Consider the following 23,138-nt stretch of genomic DNA (forward strand, 5'->3'; position numbering starts at 1 on the left):
AGAGTTTGCCGTAACATCAGAACCAGAGAAAATCCATGAGCCATACCGCGCCCAAAGATACGGCGATTGGACTTCTCTTTAAATGCAGAGAAAAATCTCTGTAAAATTCCCGACGAAAATCGAAGCTGTGTCGGCGGAGGTCCTGCGAAAGTAGAACCACGGCATCAAAGAGTTCCCCAGAATCCATGCCGGAATCCCGAGTCCGGAGTCCGCTGGCCGTAGTCAGTTTTACGGCAACTTTGGTGCGGAGCGGTACGAAGGGAAAGCGCTGCCGAGCGAAACGGTACGGTTTGGCTGTTGTTTTTAAATCGGCGTCAAAGGACAAAAGAAAAACACACCGCGCATTGAAGCCTGTATTTTAAAAATATAAATTCAAGTTGAAAATCTAATACATCAAAATTATCGCACACGTGCTGTGAACTTATGGATTTATTCAAAATTTACAATAGAACCCAAAATGTCAATGCAACAGCAGTGGCATACTGAAAGTGCATAAATATTTCAAAAGTCATGTGTAGATTTTAGACAGCCGAAGCGAAAGAGAGGGTATGTATGCGGGAGAGAGAGGACTGCAGGCGTGTGTTTTGGTGTGCATGTATGTCATTTAAGCCAGTCAATGAAATGTTTGTTAATTATGTATGTGTATACATTACATTGCCATTAAGTAATTAACTCAGCTTCAAGCAGAGCTGTTTAAGTCACTATCGTTTTCCCACTCTCTCTCGCTGGGCTTGAATGTGTGCGAGAGTTACATTTAGGGTCATGCGGATATGCGTGTATGTGTGAGTGCTTGACATTGTCTACTTCGATGGGAAACATGTTGCGTATACGCCATGTTAATGCAAAACAAATTGAGAGCAAATTGAAATGCCAAACAACTGCTGCTACCACTTGAAATCGAAATGGAAATGGTAACGTCAAGTGCGACCTGATATTGCCATTAATTTGATATTTATATTATAATTGGAAGACAGACGATTTTCGAGATTTTGAGCGCCCCGGGGAAAAGTCCTTGTGATTCATCAGCAAGTCAGTCTCACAAAACATTTGTCTAATTGCATAAGCGTAGTCTGCTTTTGCAACAATCAATTCGAACCATTTCGATTGTTCTCCAGTCTCTAGTATGTGAAAAGTATTTTTGTGCGTTTGTCTAGTGCTCGATTTGATTTCGTTATCTGCCATGTGCATGTTTGAGTGGCATGCTTGGCTTGGGGAATTGCAAATCATATTTTTGTCAAAATATTTGTATTGTCTGGCATCTACTGCTCGACCAGATCTTGTCAATCAGCAATATAAATTGCATAGAAATAATTCAATTAACAAGTGTTCAAACTCGTCTTAGCGAAAGAACAATGCCATTTCGCTTTTCGATAGGACACTGATCTGTGTAGCTTACTTAAATAAACGTAGATAACAATTTACAGCTTGAATGAAACAAATATAAAGCTTTGTACAAACATTTTTACACCTATGACAACAACATTTTTTGTTTTTTTGGATGCGAAATATTTGTAAATTATTTATTGCCTTTGAATACTTTTCCCTTAAAAATATGTATCACTTATGTTTCCATTGATTTAAATATAGCTATAATAATAAAATATTTACTGCTAAACTTTGCAGTTATTTCTTCTTTTCCTGACCTTATTCACTCCGGTCCAATAACAATTAAAATTGGTTTATTTAGATTACTTGACCACCTGTAAATAAAGAGAGTTATTTTAGTTGCCAACGGCCATCTCATCTTGCAGGGGATGTCTGTCTGGTTTTGAAAAATAAAGTGCCGTTCCGCAGCAAAAACTTTGCCACGGTAATTTTAATAAACGCGTGAATGAAACCAAAACAATGAGGACAGCGTCAGCAACAATAACAAGAGTTTTAGCGAGGGGGAGCCCACAAAAAAGAAGCCACAATTTGATTAGAGCATTAAAGGACTTTGTGCCACAAAGCCCGAAGCGTCCTGCCGAGGTCAGGATGTCTGTTTCCCAGACTTTGAGATTTTGGCTGGACCTCAGCCAGCTATGGGAATTTTTGGCTTCTGAAGCAGACAAAGTTGTCTGCTATAATTTCAAATTTTTGTTTTTTTCTTGCCTATGCTGCTGTTTGAGCACGGTGTATTTTTGAAACTGTCAACGTTTAAATAACGCTGACAATGACAATAAACAAATGCAGTGGCCAAACAGAATGAAAGCGAAAAAAATAGCCGAGAAAAGTTTAATAAAAAGCCGGCGCGAAACTTTACAAAAGTCTGACAAGAGCGGGTGTGGGAGTGGTCTATAGATGCACTGGAAAAAAAAGTAATGTCGGCTCATTGATGTTGTAAAATGTATTTGCGATACTTCAGAATCAATAAAAATATGGCGGCATATTACAATATTTTTGATTTTCAACACATAATATTTTTAAAGTAACTTTTTACAAATACAAAATAATGTTTTTAATTTTTAAATCTGGTATTTCGGTACGGCTTCTGAGCTCTTTTTCGCTCTGTGCACTGGATGCATTTTGCGCTTTGACACCAAAAAAGTTTTAAAATTTAATAAAGATATTTTTTAGCTAACAAGGACCGCACTTATTTTTCTAGCTCATTGGCCTGCTGACCTGTCAATGGCATTTATCGATATCGAAACTATATCTATGTAGATAAAGGACGATGTAATCATGAGAGGCGCCGCGTAGAGCAGAAAAAGTTTTGCCCCCGAAAGTTTGGACTAATAGAAAATATGGCCGGCCATTGAGTTTGGCCAAAAAAAGCAAAGTTTCCCGCCATCCCATTCCCATCGGCATCGTCCTGCCTCGACATTGTCCATGTGGCCAGGGAGGTGGATCGAAATCAGCTGGGGACTTTAAAGGCGACTGCCCACAATGGACCTTGGCCGCTGGCTGCTGCAGCTGGGCGTGCACATGCTGCTGGGTAAGTTAACGTTAAAGTCCTGGCCACAGGATATATCCTATGGAGAGCCCGGTCCTGGGCCGTAATAATGAAAATATTTGAAACTTTTCATTTTATTGCCTTTTGCTTTTAATCCTTTGGCAAGCCGCCGCAAACCTTTTTTACGACAAAGTCCACGATGTCGGCAACTTTGTGGCTCCTGCTTACACATACAGTCACACACACTTACACTATGACTATAGTCATTTAGGCATTTCCGTTTCCGCTTGCCGCTTTTGTGCATTTGGCTTCTGTGTGACCCGAACACGAAATTAGCATAGCAATAAATGTGTTTGTTTGGGTGTCGCCGCCTTTTGACCCGGTCGCTGCCGATTTTCTCTTCTGACCCGACCTCGACCGCATCAATTTATGTTAATTTTATGCCGCCGAAATTGTTTTTTAAATACACTTTTAATTATGGCCCAATGAAAGACAAAATGAACCGAAACGTACAGAACTTGGAATGCAAATAAAAATAATAATTTCAATTAGCTTTAATGTGTCTGCCACAGATAAGCTTTCTTTTTCCACTTTTGTTGCGCTGGCAACAAATCTGGCGAATGAGCAATATTCTACGTAGGAAGTACAAAAACAAGTCGGAGCTAGAAGCAAAAAAAATTACCTGCTAAAATAGAACATTTTATTACGAGCAATTTTTCGTGTTCTAAATGTAGATGCAAATATTTGATACTCATAATTTTACCACATTACAGTTCTGGTATATGTAAAGTTCGCATTTTTATGGAAAGCAAAAAGTCATAAGCGTGGAGTTAATAATGTACAAATATTAAAAAAGTTTCAGCAAACTCTCAGTGAAGCATTTAACACAATTAAATGCTTCTAACAGAATTTAAACGAATACATATTGACAGCTAAATCATTTTGGCAACGTTTATTTTCAGCACGTTTGTTTTGTACCCGTTTAAATTAAATTTCAATTGACCTCTTTTACTATTCTGTCAATTTATTGAACAGTATTCGGTTATTCAAATTTGCAATATGCAAAGCGTATTTATTACCAAAAAAAAATGAGTGTCAAACAAAATGTCAAATGATGTGCACAGTTGGCTGGGTTTCCCCTTTAACGAGCTCATGCATTGTTTGAGGAACCTCAAATGGCAAGGACAAGGACATAGACGCAGACATTGACAAATGCCGGAACACTCGGCTGCGATGGCAGAACATTTGCATAAACCAAACATAAATGCGACAATTTCAACCCGGAATACGCCTTAAAGGATTTACCCCACTGTGTAAAAACCGTCTTTCTGCCGGTCGCTATATTTTATTTGCACTTTTCTAAAATTTATAGACGCTCTTAAAATTCACTGCAAACAGTGGCTGCCTGCTACGAAAATAAATATTTGGCTACAACAACGAGGAGTCGTTGCCGGCCCCAAGTGCCATAAAGTTTATTTAAACAAATTGCCGATTTTATAAGTGTCTTCAATTTTAGTAAGTGTGCGTTTCCCCATTCTCCCCGAAGGCAGAGTAAACGCTACAGCGTCTGTGCCATGTTTGCACACAAAAATTACACATTTCCGCCCTCGAAAATTGGGCGTAGCATCCACATGTCATTCGGCCAAGAGTCTGACAAAGCCGCTTACCAATTCTGAAGTTGCAGTTGCAGTTGAAGCAAAACTGAAGGCAGGATCTATTCACTCTATTCACAAGTTTAAACTTTCACGCGTTTCCAGCTGCATACCAAATGGGATTTGAGACAAAAACACTGGGAAAATGGAAGCCAAAAACAACACAGCCACGCATCAGCTGAGAAATCTCGACGATGCTTTTTGGCCAAGCTTTTTCTGGCCAACTTGGCCTGCTCGTGTTGCTCGTTTAACTGCTCGATTTTGCTCTAGTTTTTTTTGTTTTATTTTTTTTTTCTGAAGCCACTGCGCTTTGCTGAGATTAGCATCTTTATTTGTGTTTGTTCGCCGCAGCACAGCCCAGAGCCAAACTAAAACAAACTCCCACCTCGATCCAAACTGGCGCCCAGAATCCAATGTCCCACTTGTCGTTCTTGGCCCCGCATTTGTATGCAAATTATAGACGCTTGGCCCCTCGATTTTCCCGCTTTTCCGGCTCCTTAGGCTGCTTACTTTTCCCTTGGTTTACTGCAGATTTGTCTGTTCGAGCGTTTATCGTTCGTTCGTCGTGGCAAATGCTTAAAGCGGATTTGATCTCAGTCGGAAAGAATAGGCAAAACACATTTCGTATTTTACCAACTATTCGGATCCTGAAGTCCCCATTAAAGAGGTCTCAAATCCTTCGAAGTAGAAGAGCTTATTGAACTGCTTTTGGCCCTTGACTTTCATTAGAACTGGCTGAGATGTCTTCTTTCTCTGCCAAACCCAAGAGCGAACAGACGCGCCAGACAAACGGAATGGGAAAACATTACTGAGGAAAATCATAAATAAAATAGCACACAAAAACACTTAATATAAAAAAGCCCATTTACCCTCTAGCTGTGAACACGTACAATTTTTGGTCATAAAGGCCATAATATAATAAACATGATAAACATATTTACGGAATTTCGGTAACAGATTAAAATTAATATTTTCATTAGCTAAAAGTCAACAGTGTCCTAAATTTATTTACAGAACCAATCAAAAATTAAAAAAAAACCATTTAGAGCGATTAGCCATTTAATTGATCCGTTTAACATCTGAATAATACCACTTTGTAAAAACATTAGCACAAACTAGACTTTTAAAAGTGGTATTCTTTTTGTGAAGAAATTTAAATTAGTAACATCCGAATAAACAGACATTTAAAAGAGATTAAAAGAGATATATGAAACACATCTAAAATTTTTTAAATTCGGTTAGCGAGGTATTGACGCATTTTTTTTCAAGTGCACAGGAGCATCCAGAAATTGACTTGCCAGGCTGTCTTGGTCTTGGTTTTTCCTCTGACTCGGATTCATCCTCAGTCTGAGCCGCTGGTTTTCGTTGTTAGGCAGCAAAGTTCACTCAAGTGCGTTGATTGCCGTGCAAAAAAGTTTCGTTTGTCTGTATTTGATGTACTTATTTTTATTATTTACATACACAAGCAGCCGGCATCGGTACGCACACACACTCGCCCACGCACACAACCGCAAACAACAGTTGTGTCCTGTCTTTTTAGTCGCGCAGGTGAAGTTTTCCATTTACTTTTCCTCTACGGCTGTCATTAAGCTGTGGTTGCCGCTGCCATTTGCAAATGTGTTTGCCATTGTCGTCCTTGTTGGTGGTGCTGCTGCTCCTATGCTTGTTGTTCGTCGGCTGCTTTGACATGCTTCAAAGGTCTCATGTCAGGGATTGGAAACCGAATCAGAATTGGAATCAAGATCAGAACCAGAACCAGAAGCAGGCGGGCACTTTTGTCTGTTTGTCTATTGAAAGTTTAAACAAGTTTGTCTCGCCCGTTTTCCCATTTTCCAGATGTTGCACCAACTCAAAGAGTTTTTCCTCGAAGGACGAACTCGAGCTATCCGAAAAATACATACTCTGTTCGTGGTGCCTTCGGCAATCGCAACTTTTGACATCCTTGCAAGTTATTTCAACTGTAAACTGCGACAAATTAAATTCACGAGTGTTGCAGTTGCAACTGTTGCTGCTGCAGGTGCTGCTGTTGTTGCCGCTGCATTTGTTGTTGCTGCTGCTATTGCTGTTGCTGCTGTTACCTAATGCGATTTGCGAAAATTATGCACAAGTTGTTGGCTTCCACTTGGCGACGTCTCGCGGATTTCTTGCTTATCATGCGGCAGTGTGCTCCAGTTGCAATTGCAACTTCAACTGCACCAACTGACAGGGCCTGGATTATGGAAATTCTGTACTGGCAGCAAGTTCGGCATTTAGCGTAATATAAGGAGAAGGAAAAACAGCGCGGTAACAGCAACACCAACAGCAACAAAAACCCATTGCAGCTAATGATATTAACCATTTTTTCCGGCATTTTCCCCTTTTTTTGCACCCGTTTCTCTCTGGCTCTGTCTGTTTGCACTTAAAAGCGTTCTGCAAATTGTAAAAACCAGCTCGCGGTTTGTTGCTGTTGTTGCTATTGTTGTTGGTGGCACCGTTTAGTGCGTTTTTGTTGCTGAAAAACTCTGAGCTTTAGTGCTCGGCATTTCTACAAGTTCATTCAATTAGGAGTTGTGCGTCTCAGTTGCACTTGTTCTCATTTCTACCCTGCAATGCTTTAGTTCGAGCCATTTCCATTTTACTTTTGATAAGCTTAAAATACAGAGAAGCGATTAGGAGTGTTTCTCAATTTGCAACAATAATACTAAGCCGGACAAAGGGAAAAAATATTTGTGGCAGCCATTGCGACCCAAATGTACTTTAATAAGACAAACAAATATTTAAATATATTTCCTATTTTATTTGTATTTTAAATATATCTAAAAATATGTTTTGCGTAAATATTTTATTTCCCGTATAAAATTTAGAGTAAAGCTATTAAATGTAAATAATTCCCAACACAGATTCTTTTGATTCTGCAAAATAAAGAACAAAAAGTAATAATTTTTATTTACTCATTCGAATGACAAAATCGATGAACCCAAATAGAATTTGTCTTTTTTGTGCACCCATTTGTCTACAAGGGAATACGTTTCTTTCTCTTGTCTTTTAGAAAAAAGAACCAAATGATAATTTTTTATTACCGCACAATCTCTGACAGGGATTCGAGATTCTGTGGTACTGGTTTAATGCCTCAATTTAAAGCAGACGAATGCAAAACATTTCCATTTCGTTTCCAGTTTTTCGTATTTATTCTTTTTATATTCACCATTTTTATGGCATTTCTCATCATTTTATCTGACGTTTTTCATCTCGCTGCATGGGACTAACATTCTCCCTCTGTTTTGCTTTTCTCTCCCCGGGAAAATCCCAACATTTCCACCCTGCCAGTTGTGCGGCGCATTCAGTGTCTACGTGTGACTGACATCAATGTGCCACAAATTGTTGATTTTCGTGATAACGTGACATTATCCTGCAGCTATGACATAAGTGGTCACACGTTAAATTCGGTTAAGTGGTACAAAAACGGAAAGGAGTTTTTTAGGTAAGTACAGAAATGGCACATTATATGCATTTTTGTAGGTTTTTCATGTGGAAATATGTTATACGTACAGTGCGTCACATAATTATTAAAGTTATTTATATCATGCAAGCTAATAATCAATTTCTTTCATTTTAATTAATGCCTCATAACCAATTTATTTCTTCAAATATTAATGTATATTATTTCTTAGCCATTTGTTCTTCGATTTTAATTTTTGCAACTGCACCTGGACATTAAATCAGCTTACAGATACAAATATTTATTAAAAATTTATTAAAATATTACAAAACTCCTATTCATTGGGTAATTACAAGAAAGGCATCAACTAATTCGTAGGACCTGATATTTTTGATGCCAACCTTCCGCAGCTATAATTTATGATAGTTATTTCAACACGCAGCTGTCAGATGCACGGAAATCTGGGACACGGTTCCCGTGACCTCTGACCTCCGAGTGGTTTGCTGTGCAAGCACAATACACACACGCAAAATATGTTCATTGTCGACCGAGTTTCTTGCTCAATTAATTATTAAATAAATTAATTTGTGTTGGCAAATTAATTTAAATGTTTGGCCAAACAGAGAGCTTCGAGCCCTATATCGTTCTCTCACACAAGTTGGCCGTTAAGCGGCATTTATTATTTATGCACACATCGTTTGCAGCGTTTGCAGCGGCCCAAAAAGCAAACAACAAATTAATTGCCCAAAAGAGCATATATTTCGACTGCTGGCCAACCAAAATGGGATGATTAAAAGGCCATTTGACCCCCAAGTTAGCCACAGTAAGTGGCATGATAACACTTCATCATTGTCGGCTCTTTCTACTGTGATGTGAAAATTAAAAATCTACGGTGTCTGGCGAGCATTTTGCTTAATTAAAAATGAGTAGAGCAGAGTACATAGCATACATGAACTCCCGCACACGGAAAATCTGCGAGAAAAGCTTGCAAAAATGAAGAAAAAATAAAACAGAACGAGACAGTTAGCGAGTCCCATGGGGCGAGCGAAAGTTTTAATTAGACAGCAGCACGTAAAAGTCAACTGGAGGCAAATTGCAATTCCACTTGCACTTGCCAGCCGAATGCAAATTAAGGCAAACACTAGTGCTAGAAAAAGAGCGCCAGAAGTTCACAAATAACTTGCAACATTTTTCTTGTCTTTGAGTTTTTAGGCAACTAATTGCCAATGGCTCACAGATTTTGTTGAAGGTTTCAAATTATTATTTAAGTAAAACTTTTATATGAAATAGATCATTTTTGCTAAGCCCTTAATTTCATCCGTACTACCACCACATATCGCAGAATACTTTATTAATGACTGTAGTTGGCCCTGGATTTTGTTTAAGTAAAATATTATATAGTTTTACAGTATTGTTGACCATTTATTATATCCATCTGGATTAGGTTACAATGGTACTGTTCTTTTTTTAGTAAAATTAATTTAACGTGAATTTAACTTGCCATTTTCTGTATGTGGACTCGAGAAAAAACCAAAAGAGGGAAAATCGAGCATTGTTCAGCCTCTGTCCCAAACAAATCCCCTTGTAACGAGCATCGGTCGGCGGCGGTTGCCGTTTATATTGCTTATCAAATTTGTTGATTTGGTGCCGCAGTTACCGCCTAAGCCGCAAATAATGCTGAATCGGGCCACGGGCCCCCAGCCACGCCACTTTTTCTACCATGGCTATTAACAAGTGGCGCTCGAAGGCGACTTATCAACACTACAACAGCGCACAAAAGTAGGCAACGTTTTTTTGCCTTAGCCAGGATTTTATTTATGTGGTTTTTGTAGGAGGGGGAAAGCCACTTGGCATCTGTTTGCGGGTGTGCGTGTGTGTGTTTGTGTGGGCTGGACAAGTTTTCCACTTGAACACTTTTTGTTGTGGATTCCGCTTTTTACAAGTTTTGAGGCATTTGTGGGATTAATGAGCATCAATCCACAATACAAAACAAATTAAAGGTTTCCCTCGGCTCTCAGACGTGCCCCTTTTTCCATCGATTCGACCACTCGTCCCGGTTTTCCACACGTCGAATCCACATTGGCAATCAGTTAAGGTTGAGTGCATGTAAGCCACTTGTCTGCTAGTGGCGAAAAAGAGAAACGATTCCTCCATTTCCTGGCCGGTTTGCGTTGATGGCTTTGAAAGCTTTTAACCCAAGCCTACGACACACATCTGCAGATTATCAGCTGGCGTTCGCAGGGATAAGGGAGAAGGTTCTTTTGCAATTTGCGGCCACTTTGCCAGCTCATCTCCACACCCACTCCATAGTGCTGTCAGCTTGGCTATTTTTAAGTAAGGCAATGGTAATTTTAAAAGGAAAACCAATAAATGCGTAGATAGGATTTAGGTCTGCCTATATCCGTCAGACTAAAATGTGAAAAACATGAGACAGTTCAATAAGATTTTTAGTACATTTTTCTAAGTTTCCCGTTTCACTTGATCTCATAAAAAATGTATTAAGTTGTAAATATGTTAAAAAGCTATAGTTAAAAAGGTTGGAGTAATTAACATCATTTGTTTTTAATAATACTTGTAAACCATCCTTATAAGTTTTTTTTTGTTAGTTGCTTAGCAGCTAGTTTTAGCAACACTAGAGCTATATACTAAAGTATTTCAATTAATCACCCAATCCTGCAGATACTCGCCCCTCACCCCGCCCACCTACATTCCGTTCGCAGTGGAGGGCGTGCAGCTGATCGATGACGGCAACGAGTGCAACGAATCCTCCTGTCGCGTGGAGCTCAATTTATTGGGCGTCAAGTCGTCGGGCGTCTACAGGTGCGAAGTGTCCGGCGATGCCCCCCACTTCCAGTTAACTGCCCGCGACGCCAACATGACCGTCGAAGGTGAGTCCAACAGTGCAGGTGTTGCAGGCGTTGCACTCCTGCCAGGTGCGGGAAGGTGGGGCAAGTGAGCAGCGCCGGGGTGCCTGAGTAATGAAATGCAATTCCAATTGTTAGTCTTAAATTAACGAGAGTGGGCCAGTGGGTACGCCAAACTCCACGTCTCAACCACCAACAGGCACGTGCTAAAAAACTATCTTTGTGGGCGTGATGCAAATGCAGAACAACATTGGGTTCACTCAGGTAAATTCTGAGAAATTCAAACATTGCTGGTTCTGAAACACGAATGATGAGGAAAAAAGGGCACCTCAATACATTTCCTTATAACATCATTGTATTTGCCTATTTAAATAGGCTCAAGCCTTTTTTATAACAAAAATTTTACAATTTACTTGAAATCTCCAGGGCATCAACCATAGTTGTAGTCTAATAATTTTTTACAGTGTGTAGGTGCATTTCTCGTTGGCGTATTCCCGCCGTGCTTCCTTTTGCTGCTGCACAGCATAAACAGAGTAAAATGTGTAATTTCCGTGATATTTTAATAGTAAACAACGGTGGAAGAAAACTGCAAGAAACATGCAGGGCCGTTTGCATATATGAAGAGCTGGCAAAGTGGCTGCCAGTGCAGTGGGCCAGTGGGTGGATTGGTGGGCTCGGGTGGTGCTGCCGTGCAGTGGGTGGGTGGGTGGTGTTGCACACGCACAGGATAAGCTGTGAGGAAAGCGAATGCGAGGCAGCCAGCCATTCAGGATGTGCTCGCGAGAGGAACAGCGCGCGTTCATAAAATGTAACCAAGAGATGCATGTGATTCGCATCCGTACACACACAAGCACACAGGGGGCACCCTTCCTGCTCCTTCTCATAGTTCTCTGTTGAGTGTGTGTGTATGTGTATGTGTGCGGCTCTGTGATTTACGGCAGCACTTTATGCTTAAAAAGGATATCGCTAAAATGAAAAGCTCCAGCACTGCCAGTGCCTCCTTGCTCCTCGTTCCTCCTATTTTTCCCCACTCTTTCCTCGCAGCGTGTGCGTTTTGCCTTCCTTATTTCGCTTTTACTTTTGCCCCACAGGATGTTTCTCTGCATGTGTTTTATGATCATCTATTTTTCCGCTGATATAAAATAAATATCTTGTAGATGCGGGGCAGTCATGCCTCGGGCTTTGCTACTTTTCCCCGGCGCTGCTGTTGCTAAAATATTTTTAAAAATTTATCAAAAGCAAATAGAGAAGTTGGGCAAAACAAACAGAAGCGTTGCAGAAGAGCAGCAGCAAAATAAAGAACCATAGCAAAAAAGGTGCGCCATTTGCATGTGTAATGTGCGTTTAAAATTAGCTAAGGACGTAACTGAGAACTGAGATGCACTCAGCCGGGGAAAAAGTCATCTGTCTCACACTCACGCATAAGTGAGTGGGGTCCTTTCAGAGCAAGGATACTGCAGGTGCTTTTCCCCTTAGCCCAACTCAGCATTGCTTTGGCTAGTTAGACATGTCTGTTTTTGATAGCTCTATATATGAAACTCCAAACCAGTACGAGAGAACTGGAAAAAAAGGAAAACTTATTCCAAGCATTACATTCTTACATTATACACCATGTAGATATAATTCTACTTATCCCTAATACAAATTGTTTTCAATTCAAAAATATATTATTAAATATTTCAGCACTGCCCCAGAACAATCCACTCATCAGCAGCTTTCACTCAACGTATCGCTTCGATGACTTCGTAGAAGTCAACTGTAGTACAGATTTTTCTAGCCTTTTCACGCGGATTACCTGGTACGTCAACGGAATAGAGGTATGTGTAACCCATCCAAATATTTCTTTATTTTTTTTAAGTTCGTTTTATTTTTGCAGGTTTCTCTGGTGGATTTACTTCCCTCTTTTGAGACCACCATTGTAGCCCATGGATACAGCATGCGACGCATTGTTTCCCAGCTGAATTTTTACGCCAATGAACCACGGTTCCATCAATTGCAATTGCAAAAACTGATCCAGCAAAAGCGGACAATCTCACCAGCTAGACTTGGCCTCGAGCTGCGTTGTGTGGCGGAGATCGATCGGTATCCACATCTGCAAAGAGAAGGTACCATGTTCGCCCAGCTTTACAGGGTCGAAATTGATCAGAAAAATCAGAAGCTGATCAACTCGAGATCAGGTAAGTCAAAATAGGTATTCTATTATTAAATAGAATTGAAAAAATGTCTGTAAAAAATAGCAGCAATTGCTGTCAACCACTAAAAGTAATTGAACTTTTAAAATTACCAATATTTCAAATTTAGCGGAATGTATAACGATTTGTATCAAATTGTTCGTTAAAAAGTACTTTTAATTAAAGGAGTTCAACAAACCATACTGTAATAACTTAATTTTATTTCTGAATTGCGTAATAAAATTTGATGACTCAAAAATGTAGAGAGTACATTTAGTGCTTAAAGTGTCGTTTGGCAGCATTGCTTTTAATGCACTTGACCGCAATGTCAGCGGTCGCTAATTAAAAATAAATACGATTCCACACGGACTGACAGTCCGGTCGCGGTCTCGCTATTTGGACAAATTTTAACGCAAATTAATAAAAGTCTGATCTCTGACCCAGCTGACCCCGCTGACCCCGCTGACCCCGCCGCCCCCTTTGACCATTACGACTCTCTAGCACTCACTCTACCGCCCTATCTCTGCCTCTTCCTGTTGCAGGTGCCACTCCAAATCCACAAGTGCAGCATCTGCTGCTGGTGGCAATTTCGATGACGATGACCGCAGTGCGACTCTTCACACCGCTGACATTTCAATATGGCGCACGGAAGTCGGCGCGCTATAAAATGGCGGCGACGCGATGTAGTTTTCCACGTTTCCGGCTTTGATTGTGTTCCTTTTTTGTTGTGTTCGATTTGTTTAAAGTTTTTGTAGCTCTAAGCAACTGAAATGCACGTGAGAATTTACAAACAAAATCAATATAATATTTATGTATAATTGTAATAAAAGTCTCGCAGAGTTTCGTGGGGGAAATTAACTTAAGCATAGGCGAGCGAATCCTGTAAATAGCCTTTAAGTGTGCAATCGAATTATAAGAACAATGAAATCATCGTCAATAAATAAGCAAGCAAACAAATGACTTCTTTTCCCCTTTTTATTTTCGACTCTTTGCCGCTCACAGATAACCGCAAAAGTGTCGTTAAATATGTTGTTGGGAGCCCTTTTTCTGGTTCACATTGCGCTTTATTGTTTCACTTTTTTTTTGTCCTCATTGCTGCCTTTTGAGGCACATGTCCCGCATGCCTTTGGGCATATCAGCTATGTGCGCCACGCCCACAGAGGCATTCAACGCCCCCGCCCCTCCATTGAGTCGTCAGTCTCGTTTTCATCTCGCTTTTAAATCGAATTCAATGAATTCGATTGCAATCCCCCCTTGCATACGCAAGTTCGTGGCATTGGAGGCTGGACCTCCACACAATATCACATCATACCATACTCCTGCAATGACCAACACTGCACAACAAAGTTAAGACCGTTCCGATTTTCAGAGGAGTGCGCTGTCCCATGTCTGCTTTAATATCGCAACCAATGAGAAGATGTTACTTAATTTGACATATTAAGTTTATTTTTTCTTCTGTAGAATAGAACGATATTTATCTTAATACCCACCATATTCATTTATTTCTTCTTTTCGGAGTGCAAGTTAAGGTATTTTAGAATGTAATTCCTGGTTTCTTTAAGCTTTTGTTTTTAGATTTTCTTTTATATGATCCATACAACTTATTTTTTTAAGTGAGCAATAAAAATTAACACAAATTAACCATTTTCCTGGTGATGTAAGTATCCAAAAGGTAAAACTCAGAGCGTCATTTCCGTTTTTTGCTTTTGGACAGTTATATTTACTTTTTTGCTGGCAAACACAGACAGCAAACCCCCTTTCCATATCAAATGTTAAGTGGGCTGCGTTTCTTCATTATTTTATTTTTCATTTAAATACATTTTTAATGCGTTCACCCCTTCGAAGGCTGCTGGGTTCGGCCTTCGTCAGGATGAGATTCGGCCAAAATGCACACAATCAGCATGATTACACTGAGATGAATTATCACGTTTTCAAGCCCTTCTATAGGCCAAAAAAAGTGAGCAAGTATTATTAATGGATAAATTGTTTTTATTGCCATCAATGCTTGAAGCTTAACTGTAGTTCTATAAAGTTTATTTTCTTATAAATTGATTCAGTTTATGTACGTTTTTTATGTTCATATTTAAATGATTACGATTCGTTAAATTAGTTAGAAAAATAAAACTAAAGTCTGTGCAATAACCTTAAGGTGTATTTTCGTATTGAATCATCCCCTTGGACAGGACTACCACTAATGTAAAATGAGGGATCAAAGTTGCCGGCCAGAAATGGCAGAAGCGACGAGGAGCGTAAAAAGACTATTAAGCGATAATTTATTTGTAATCTGCGACGTGGACAGACAGGCTCCTTCAGCATTCTGCATCCGAGTCCTGAAACCCGGCAACTGCACTCGTACACAGGAAATAATCGATGTACACAAATGAATGCTTAATAGTAAACACTTTCTGAAGATATACATTTTATTTATTTTAGATGCCAAACTTGTAATTTAAATGTTCGTTCTTCGGTGGCGATTTCTAAGTCACTGTTATTTGCAACTCTTTTATATTAGGAAATTTTCATACATATTTTTCCGTGTATGAAAGCAGAAGAATGAGGAAGGAATCCGGTTCCTCTGAGGGGGCAATAAAGCGGCAGTAGAAGAGGCAGAAGCAGAGTCCTGGCAGTGGCCCAGGCAAATATTTAAAGGCGCTAAGACGGGGCAGTGGCAATTGAGATCGGGAAAGGGGAAAGAAAATCCGGGGAAATGCTATATGATCCAGGCATCTGTGGAAAGGGAGGCGCAGAATCCGCCAACTCCTGGGTGCTGTTGAAACTCTCAGCCAAAGTGGGCAGTCGGTCTTTAAAGGGGAGCAAATAAATGATTTTGCCAGCTTGCTTAAATAACAACAAATGCCAATTACAATTGCTTTAATGGGCGAATGAAAAGGGCAGAGAGGCAGGAAGGCAGGGAGATGGACAGGATTGAGGGAAATGGTCACAGAATGCACTTGCTGCTCCAGAAAACCACAAGGATTAAGTAATTTCTGCCAGACATGCAGCAGCCACAATCGCCAAATGAACACAAAAACTTTGGCCCAACGAAAGAGACGGACAGAGAGTGAACGAAAGAGAGGGAAAGCGAGGGAATGGCAAGGACTCTACCACTCTAATGCACTCGTGTGTGCAATAAATTGGCATATCCTTGCCAACCCACACACACACAGAAAGAGAGAGAGATCCAGGAAGATACACTCACAGACACAATGAGTTTTGCGTGTGCAGATGCTGCTGTATTATGCACAGGATGCGCATAAGAATGAAAATCCTTTTGCACTTAATGGCAACACGGAAAAAGGCAGCCAAAGGAGCTGCATTTTCTTTCTTTTTTTCTTGGGGGGTAATATTATTTTGTGCAAAAATTCTTATTTCACCGTTGAAACTCATAAAATTTTCCGGCGCTCCTTTGTGGCCTCGATGAGCTGGTGGCCAACAAACGGCCAGCGTCCAGCGAACTGAATCTCCTGCTGCTTAACCACTTTGAAGGCCATTAATTTGCAATGACCGTGACGGTGGAAGGTGGATGGTGGATGGCGGATGGTGTAGGGATCTGGATACTGGCAAAACCGCCGGCCCGGAGGCAGGGAAATGGAAAAGGGGTAACCAGCGAAGCATACTGGCGCATCCTGCCTTCTTGCCTAGCGCGCACCACTTTACGAGCGCCTCAGCGCCGCTCCACTTTGCGCATTTATTGTTTTTAATGCATTTATGCTAACTGGGGGAGCAAAAGGGTAAATAGAAGCTGGGGAAAGCCCGCAGAACATGCCCCAGCCAAAATGAAAATTAAGCGCCCTTAAAGAAAACGAGAAAATAACATCCATCGAGAGTCGATCTGCCCTGCATCAAAGTGCAATATATACGACCATTATTTATTTAAGCCTCCCTCACACTCACTCACATATACTCACACACACACACTCACGCAGCAACTTCCTGAGGGGAAAAAGAGAGAAATTGGGCCCTGCAGGATGAGATGCCGAGATGCTGATATACTGAGATGCTGAGATGCTGAGATTGCATGCAATCTGCCTTGCCAGCAAATTTCCTCAGCGAGTGCAGCTAATGAAACCGTGTGTGTCCTTGCGGCAGGATGTGCCAAATCCATCCAAATATTCCCGCTTCCCAAGACAACCAGGGTGATTAAGTGCAGCAGCCAGCATTCCACCAAGGATTCTTTAAAGGGAAAAACGTAAAAGGGCTGGAAATAAACTAAGTGTTTTAGCAGGGAAAAAAGAATGATATTGGGTATTGTAATTACGTGTTAAATGGGATATGCATCACTGAAAAATGCATTCCGATGTTTAAAATTTGATTCTTTCTTAAATTTTAAATTTAATTGGTAGTATTTGCTAATCAAAATATTTAATAATTCCATTGAATCAATTTGACTCAAGTTTGATAGGCTATCCGGTATAGATTTCAAAAACTGCCTGCTATTTAGATTTCTTACAGTGACAAAGTAGAGCGAAGTGAAGTGTAACCATAGTAGTGGAACATTTACTTGAATTGACTTTATCCGCTCTGCTTTTAGCTGTTGTCCTAACAGATCCTGGCCATTCCTGGCAATCAGGCGCAACGACTTCCGTTGCCGCCTGGCAACCGCAATTGAAATGTTTTCATGGTGGCAACTAAAAGTTGTCATCGGGATTTCCATTACCTGCGGCCAAGTTGGCTTCTCGGCCACGTTTTATTAAAGATGCTCGGCCAGGGCCACACACCATTGGGTATCCACAATCCCCACCCGTAGGCTGTTGGCAATGGGGCTTAATTAAGTTTGTGCCACACCCCCCTGAAATCAGTTACAGGCGTCAAGGAGAACCAAATCCCTTTATCAACGGAAAATGGCGTGAAAAAAAAATGCAATTAGTGTTGCACTCGCGCTACCCACGACTTTCGTTTAATTGCGAACTGCGGTGAATTAAATCATTTCCAGGGCGTCATCTTAAAGCCTTCGAGCAAAAGCTGGCTGAATGGAAAAGATGGCGGCCAAAAGGTTTCGCCTAACAACAAAAACAACAAACCGCAGTGGGGCCAAAAGGAAAATGCATAAGAAAGTAAGCAGCGAATGGAAAACGGAAAATGGGAAATGGAAGGCGGTGAAAGTGGTGAGAGATTTGTTGACTGCATTTTTAATTACTCTAAAAGCAACTGAGCAGCAGCCGTGTAAATGACTGCTCCTTTGGTTTTCCCCCTTTTCAGATAATTTCAAAGCTCTCCTGATCATTACAAAGCTGTTTTCCATCTGATGCCCATGCAGGTACATATGTACGAGTACATGTAAGCTTTTGGTCAATACAATTGATATAAATCTTGGTAATAACATATTTATATTTAATATATTTCTAAAACCTATTAAGAAATATTCGATGGACATTGATAGCTATCAATTAATGGTTATTATTATTTATTTATAAGTCATATAAGGTACTTAAGTTATGCAATTGTGTTTTGAAGCTTTCGAGAATACTTCTAGATTTTGGAGTTTCATTTTTAAGCTTCGCAATTACTATCTTGACCGCATCTGTGCATGTTTGTATGACATGGAGATTAGCATAAAGATGAGGCCAAAGAACAACTGGCAAATAGAAAGTTGTAAAAGCAAACACCATTAAGCACATCAACTGGAAAATGCCGAGAAACTCATTTCATCTATGACACAACACAACACAACACAACACAACACGAAGAAGAAGCAACCACCACACAACACTAAAAATAAAACCAAATAAAAATCAAATTGGACACAGGGCAACAAAAAACAGGAATGTCCAGCATTTCGGGTGACCAGAACTTGTAATATAAGACAAACAAGGGGACGACAATAACAAAATGTTGTTCTTTAAATGGCACAAAATGTTTTCAAAGCTTATTTTTCATTTGCTCGTTGCGCCGCACAACAAAAAGGATATCGAAGGATATGGCCAGGACAACGCAAGACAGCATAATGTGCAGGCGAAAAAAGGAGGGCAAATAAAAAATTTACAAAATATAAGAAAAATAGCTGGAGAGATAGTGAAACACCAGCAGCGGCAGCAACAGCAGCTGGAAAATGGGCGGGGAAAATTCGGGGGGAAAACAACCATCGAGCAACGACAACGAGCGGCAAATAAAAATAAACAAACATAGCAAATAAAATGAAAACAAAACTCCATAAAAATGTTTTTTCTGCCCGACGAAAAAGTTAAGCATATAACAAGCGAATGTTTATGCACATGCGAAGAGTGGCCTTTCCCACTACCACTTCCACTACCCGGCACCTATTTCTATTCCAATCTAGCTCGCTTTTATTCTGCGTGTATTTGTGTGTTTTTTGCCATTTTCCACCCTTTATGCCACCCCATTTGCCCATGCCATTTTCCATTGCCTTCGCTGACATTCCGTTCTATTGCTTGATGTTTTTTGCAGTTTACTGCAGTTTTTACAACACAAATCGAAATTGTCATCCATTCGCTCAATTTGTCGTCTTGGGCGCGACCTCGTCAACACACCACCCCCAATGCAAAATTACCCACCCCCAATGCCACGCCCACTGGCTTCTATGCATGTGTGCCGCCCACTTGCTTGTGCTCTTGTTGGCGAGCATCTTTATGCTTGGTTACACAAATGCCGTAGAAACCATTTCGCTCATTTCTTTTCCCCTATTTCCTTTTTTTTGCTTTTTCTATTTGCAGCCAACCCGCAATCTTATATTTTTTTTGCTAGTTTGCCAATCTAATGGCAAGAAACAAAATCCCTGAAAGAAAAGCATCCCAAACTTTGCTCCGATCCTTACAAGTACGGCATACATCCGCCTCGCACTCACGCTAAACTTGTTTGCAAAAGTAATGAAGCGGAAATTCGCTGAATGGCATATGCGGGGTAAAGAAATTAAATCTGAACTCTGACCCTCCAGGTAATTGTGGCACAAGTGACAGCAGAGCTTGCAACTTAAATCCTGCAGCTAAATTTAAAAAATGAAAAATATTTTAAACAACCAAAATGTTTACACAACAGTACTAATAATAAAAAGAATTCTGAATGTATTACCTCAAAAAAATAGGGTAGCATATTATTACCAATGTTTTAAAAGTGATAAAAAGAGTTGTTAAATTTAAATTATGAACCTTGACTCTTGAATGAACTGGCTTCTGTTATGTATTTATTTTTAATATTGTTAACTCAATTATTTGAGTATTGTTCCATTTTTATACCCGTTTCTTGCAGAGTATAAGGAGTATTCTTAATCAGGAACAATAGCCAAGTCGACTCTATTGAAGTTGAAGTTTCTCGTTCGCCCTTCCACTATCTGAATAATGGGTATCTGCCTCGACTATAGAGTTCTTTCTTGTTTTCTTATCATCTTTAGCTATAATAATCGAAAGCATGTGCTTTACATAAACACAGAAAGATAATATACATAGACTGCATAGCCCATCGAAGCAGCTTAATTAGTCAATTACAAGTTGTAATTAAGCAAACACGAACTTGAAATTGAAATTGCACAAATCCTTGTATGCCAAAAACAATAACGGGCCCTTTGCAATCATTGGAGTACGAACATTCCAATCAAAACAGTCGATTGTCCTCACCTAAAGAGGCAATATGCGAAATTAACAAGTTTTCAGTGGATAATTGTGCATTAAGCCATCGGAGTCCCAAAGGGCTAAGCCGTTCGGAACCATCACGTATCGATGTCCGGGAAAGTAAGTCGATCTCTTTGCCCCGCACTCCATTCGCCCAATGGGAATACATAAAATTACGGCGGAAATAAAAGGATTTTCCTTGGGTAAATGCTCTCTGGGCCATGTCAGCGATGATAATATAAAGTTTGCACAATTGCCGCCAAGACACTCAACGACGTCATTAACAGGCTGGCGCCATGAGGGAAAATTTGTGAGGAAAATGGATGGGGAAAACTGGGCCGAATTGCCGTATTGTTTAATGGCCAGCAGGCGCGACAGGCGCATGGAAATTATGGAAGACTTTTGCACAACTCAATTAATGAAAAGTAAACATCCTGGGCACAAAGGATTCGCAATCCGAAGGCACCCAAAATCGAAAGGATGGGCAATGGTAATGGTTGCATAAGGGTCAGAACACAATGCAAAATTAATTAGCTTACTTCACTTAAGCGCTGGCAATTTGAGTGCATCCTATTTTGCCCAGAAATCTCCATTCACATCCCCGTCGCCATCATCATAATCATCGTCATCGTCATTGGCATCGTCATAATGATGATGGCAGTTGTCCTTGGCATCCTTCGCCTGAATATCCAACTGGCATGCCGTAAAGTAATTTGCATTTCGGGCTAATGCCATTTGCATGCGCATATTCCGATTACAATTTAGTTAAATTTACCGCCTCCCCCGATGACGATGTCCTTGCCTTTTCTAGTCCTGAAATTTTCAACGAGCAAACTATTGACAATGAACTAATTGCTATTGTTGCCGTCTAGGGACATATTTCGACTGCAAATAAACTCGTTTCTAAAGCGAAAGTCACTGCCAGAGACGGAGACAATGCCAGAGAGCAGTGGATAGAGATGGTAGCAGGGAGATATATACTGGCGATGGAGAGCCCAAGGCAGCTTTAACTGCAGCTCGTTTGCTGTCATCGTTATGCCTCGATTCCAGCTACATCCCCAGCTCCTCTGGCCCATTTGGCCACTCAAATGTCTCAAGAGCCTCGCCACCGTGGCTGCCTGACTGCCTGACTGCCTGACTGCATCCCAATCCCCCACACACATATACACACCCACAGCACACTACACCACACTCTCCAAATCGCAAACAATTACTTTTTGAAGTAGTGCGAATGCCCCACCGTCTCCATACTTCGCCAATCCTGCGCCAAAGACCCACTGCATCACCTGTGCCACTCACCTGCGCCACATTGATCCAGCTCCATGCCAAATGCCAGATAACGACGGACATCGACGGAATGCCTGCAGCTCGAGCTTCTGACAGGACGCATGGACACAGTGTGTGTAACGTGATTACAAGTGGGTTGGGAAGTCACTAGTGACGAAGACGAGGACACGGACTGGGACTAGAACATAGGATGCGTTGCAGATCCTGAATAGCAACTTACAGAGGGGTCCTCTGAAGTTCCGACGGCTAAGAAGCAACCCCGATTCACTTGTTGCAATCTTAGAAACCACCTTTATAGTATATAAATCTTATATCTTTAAGAAACAAAATATTAATATAGTTTTTCGAATATATGCCAAACTGGCTTGAAATAAATGGTCAAAATATTATTTTAATATTTTACGCTCCTAAACTAAGCGAGTTACTTTAATATGTATCATAAACATATAAATGATAAAGTGCAGCATAATACCATCTACAATAACTTAAATAAATAGCATTTTACTGTTTTTTGATATTTTCATTCACATTGACTTATTTTTCATTCAATTCCACTGTGTCCAGTGTCCACTGCACCTTCCGCCACCGCCTTTGATAGCACACATCCAACACATCAGCACGGTCTAGCGTTGCCGACCTGAGAACTTTTGCCAGCAATATTTTATAATTAAAATTTCAAATGCTCGCTGGAGGGAAGGAGAGAAAGTGAGGGGTGAACCGTGGCAGAAAGAGACGGCACTAAGCGGCGAGTGAGCAACAAAGCGAATTGAGTCCGGGTTCCGGAGATCTCATTGATATTGGCGAACGGTGGATTGGTTTTCCCCCGACTTCCTTCGCGCTTTTCAATTGCAATTGCTGTGCTTCTGACTGCCATTGGGGGGAAATCGTTCGAATGGGGGGTTGGGGGAAGTTTAAATTGTTCTCCGGACGCCAGGCAATATATAACTAAGTATTCAATATGCTCGATTCAATTTTATGGCCAAGGCACTTACCAAATAGTTGCCAGCTATTAAAACAGGTAGTTAGTTGGCCATAAAAGGGAAGTGCGAGTATCCGAGCAATTGCACGGCTGCCTTGAAAATTCCGGGGCTCACTCAACCCGCCAATCAACTGATAATGAACTGCAGTTCCACCTGTTCTCACCTGTGAACATGAATCAAGTACAATACCAATTACGAGGATGCGAAATCAGGTCCTTGCGCTTATCCTTTGGCTCTCTGGCCTTGGGCCGGCCAAACCCAGCAAAGTTTCTTAAGTATTTATGAACTTTGTTAACAGGCCAAGAATTACAAACTTGTGAGCGAGCAAAACT

General features: G+C 40.6%; 1 protein-coding gene across 2 annotated transcripts; it reads left to right on the forward strand.

Moving 5' to 3' along the window:
- The first annotated feature begins 203 nt into the window (after nucleotides 1-203).
- Nucleotides 204-13,921, forward strand: LOC120451862. Of its 2 annotated transcripts, none has more exons than XM_039635865.1 (7): nucleotides 204-283; nucleotides 2,585-2,914; nucleotides 7,831-7,984; nucleotides 10,622-10,830; nucleotides 12,490-12,623; nucleotides 12,683-12,983; nucleotides 13,520-13,921. In XM_039635865.1, the coding sequence occupies exons 2-7, from the start codon at nucleotides 2,866-2,868 to the stop codon at nucleotides 13,684-13,686; spliced, it is 1,014 nt and encodes a 337-aa protein (XP_039491799.1). In that variant the 5' UTR covers nucleotides 204-283; nucleotides 2,585-2,865; the 3' UTR covers nucleotides 13,687-13,921. The 2 variants fall into 2 exon arrangements, with proteins under 2 accessions (XP_039491799.1, XP_039491798.1); XM_039635864.1 differs by having other exon boundaries at nucleotides 240-546.
- Nucleotides 13,922-23,138: the final 9,217 nt, after the last annotated feature.

Source organism: Drosophila santomea, chromosome 3R (genome assembly GCF_016746245.2).
Source record: "Drosophila santomea strain STO CAGO 1482 chromosome 3R, Prin_Dsan_1.1, whole genome shotgun sequence".
NCBI classification, from domain to species: domain Eukaryota; kingdom Metazoa; phylum Arthropoda; class Insecta; order Diptera; family Drosophilidae; genus Drosophila; species Drosophila santomea.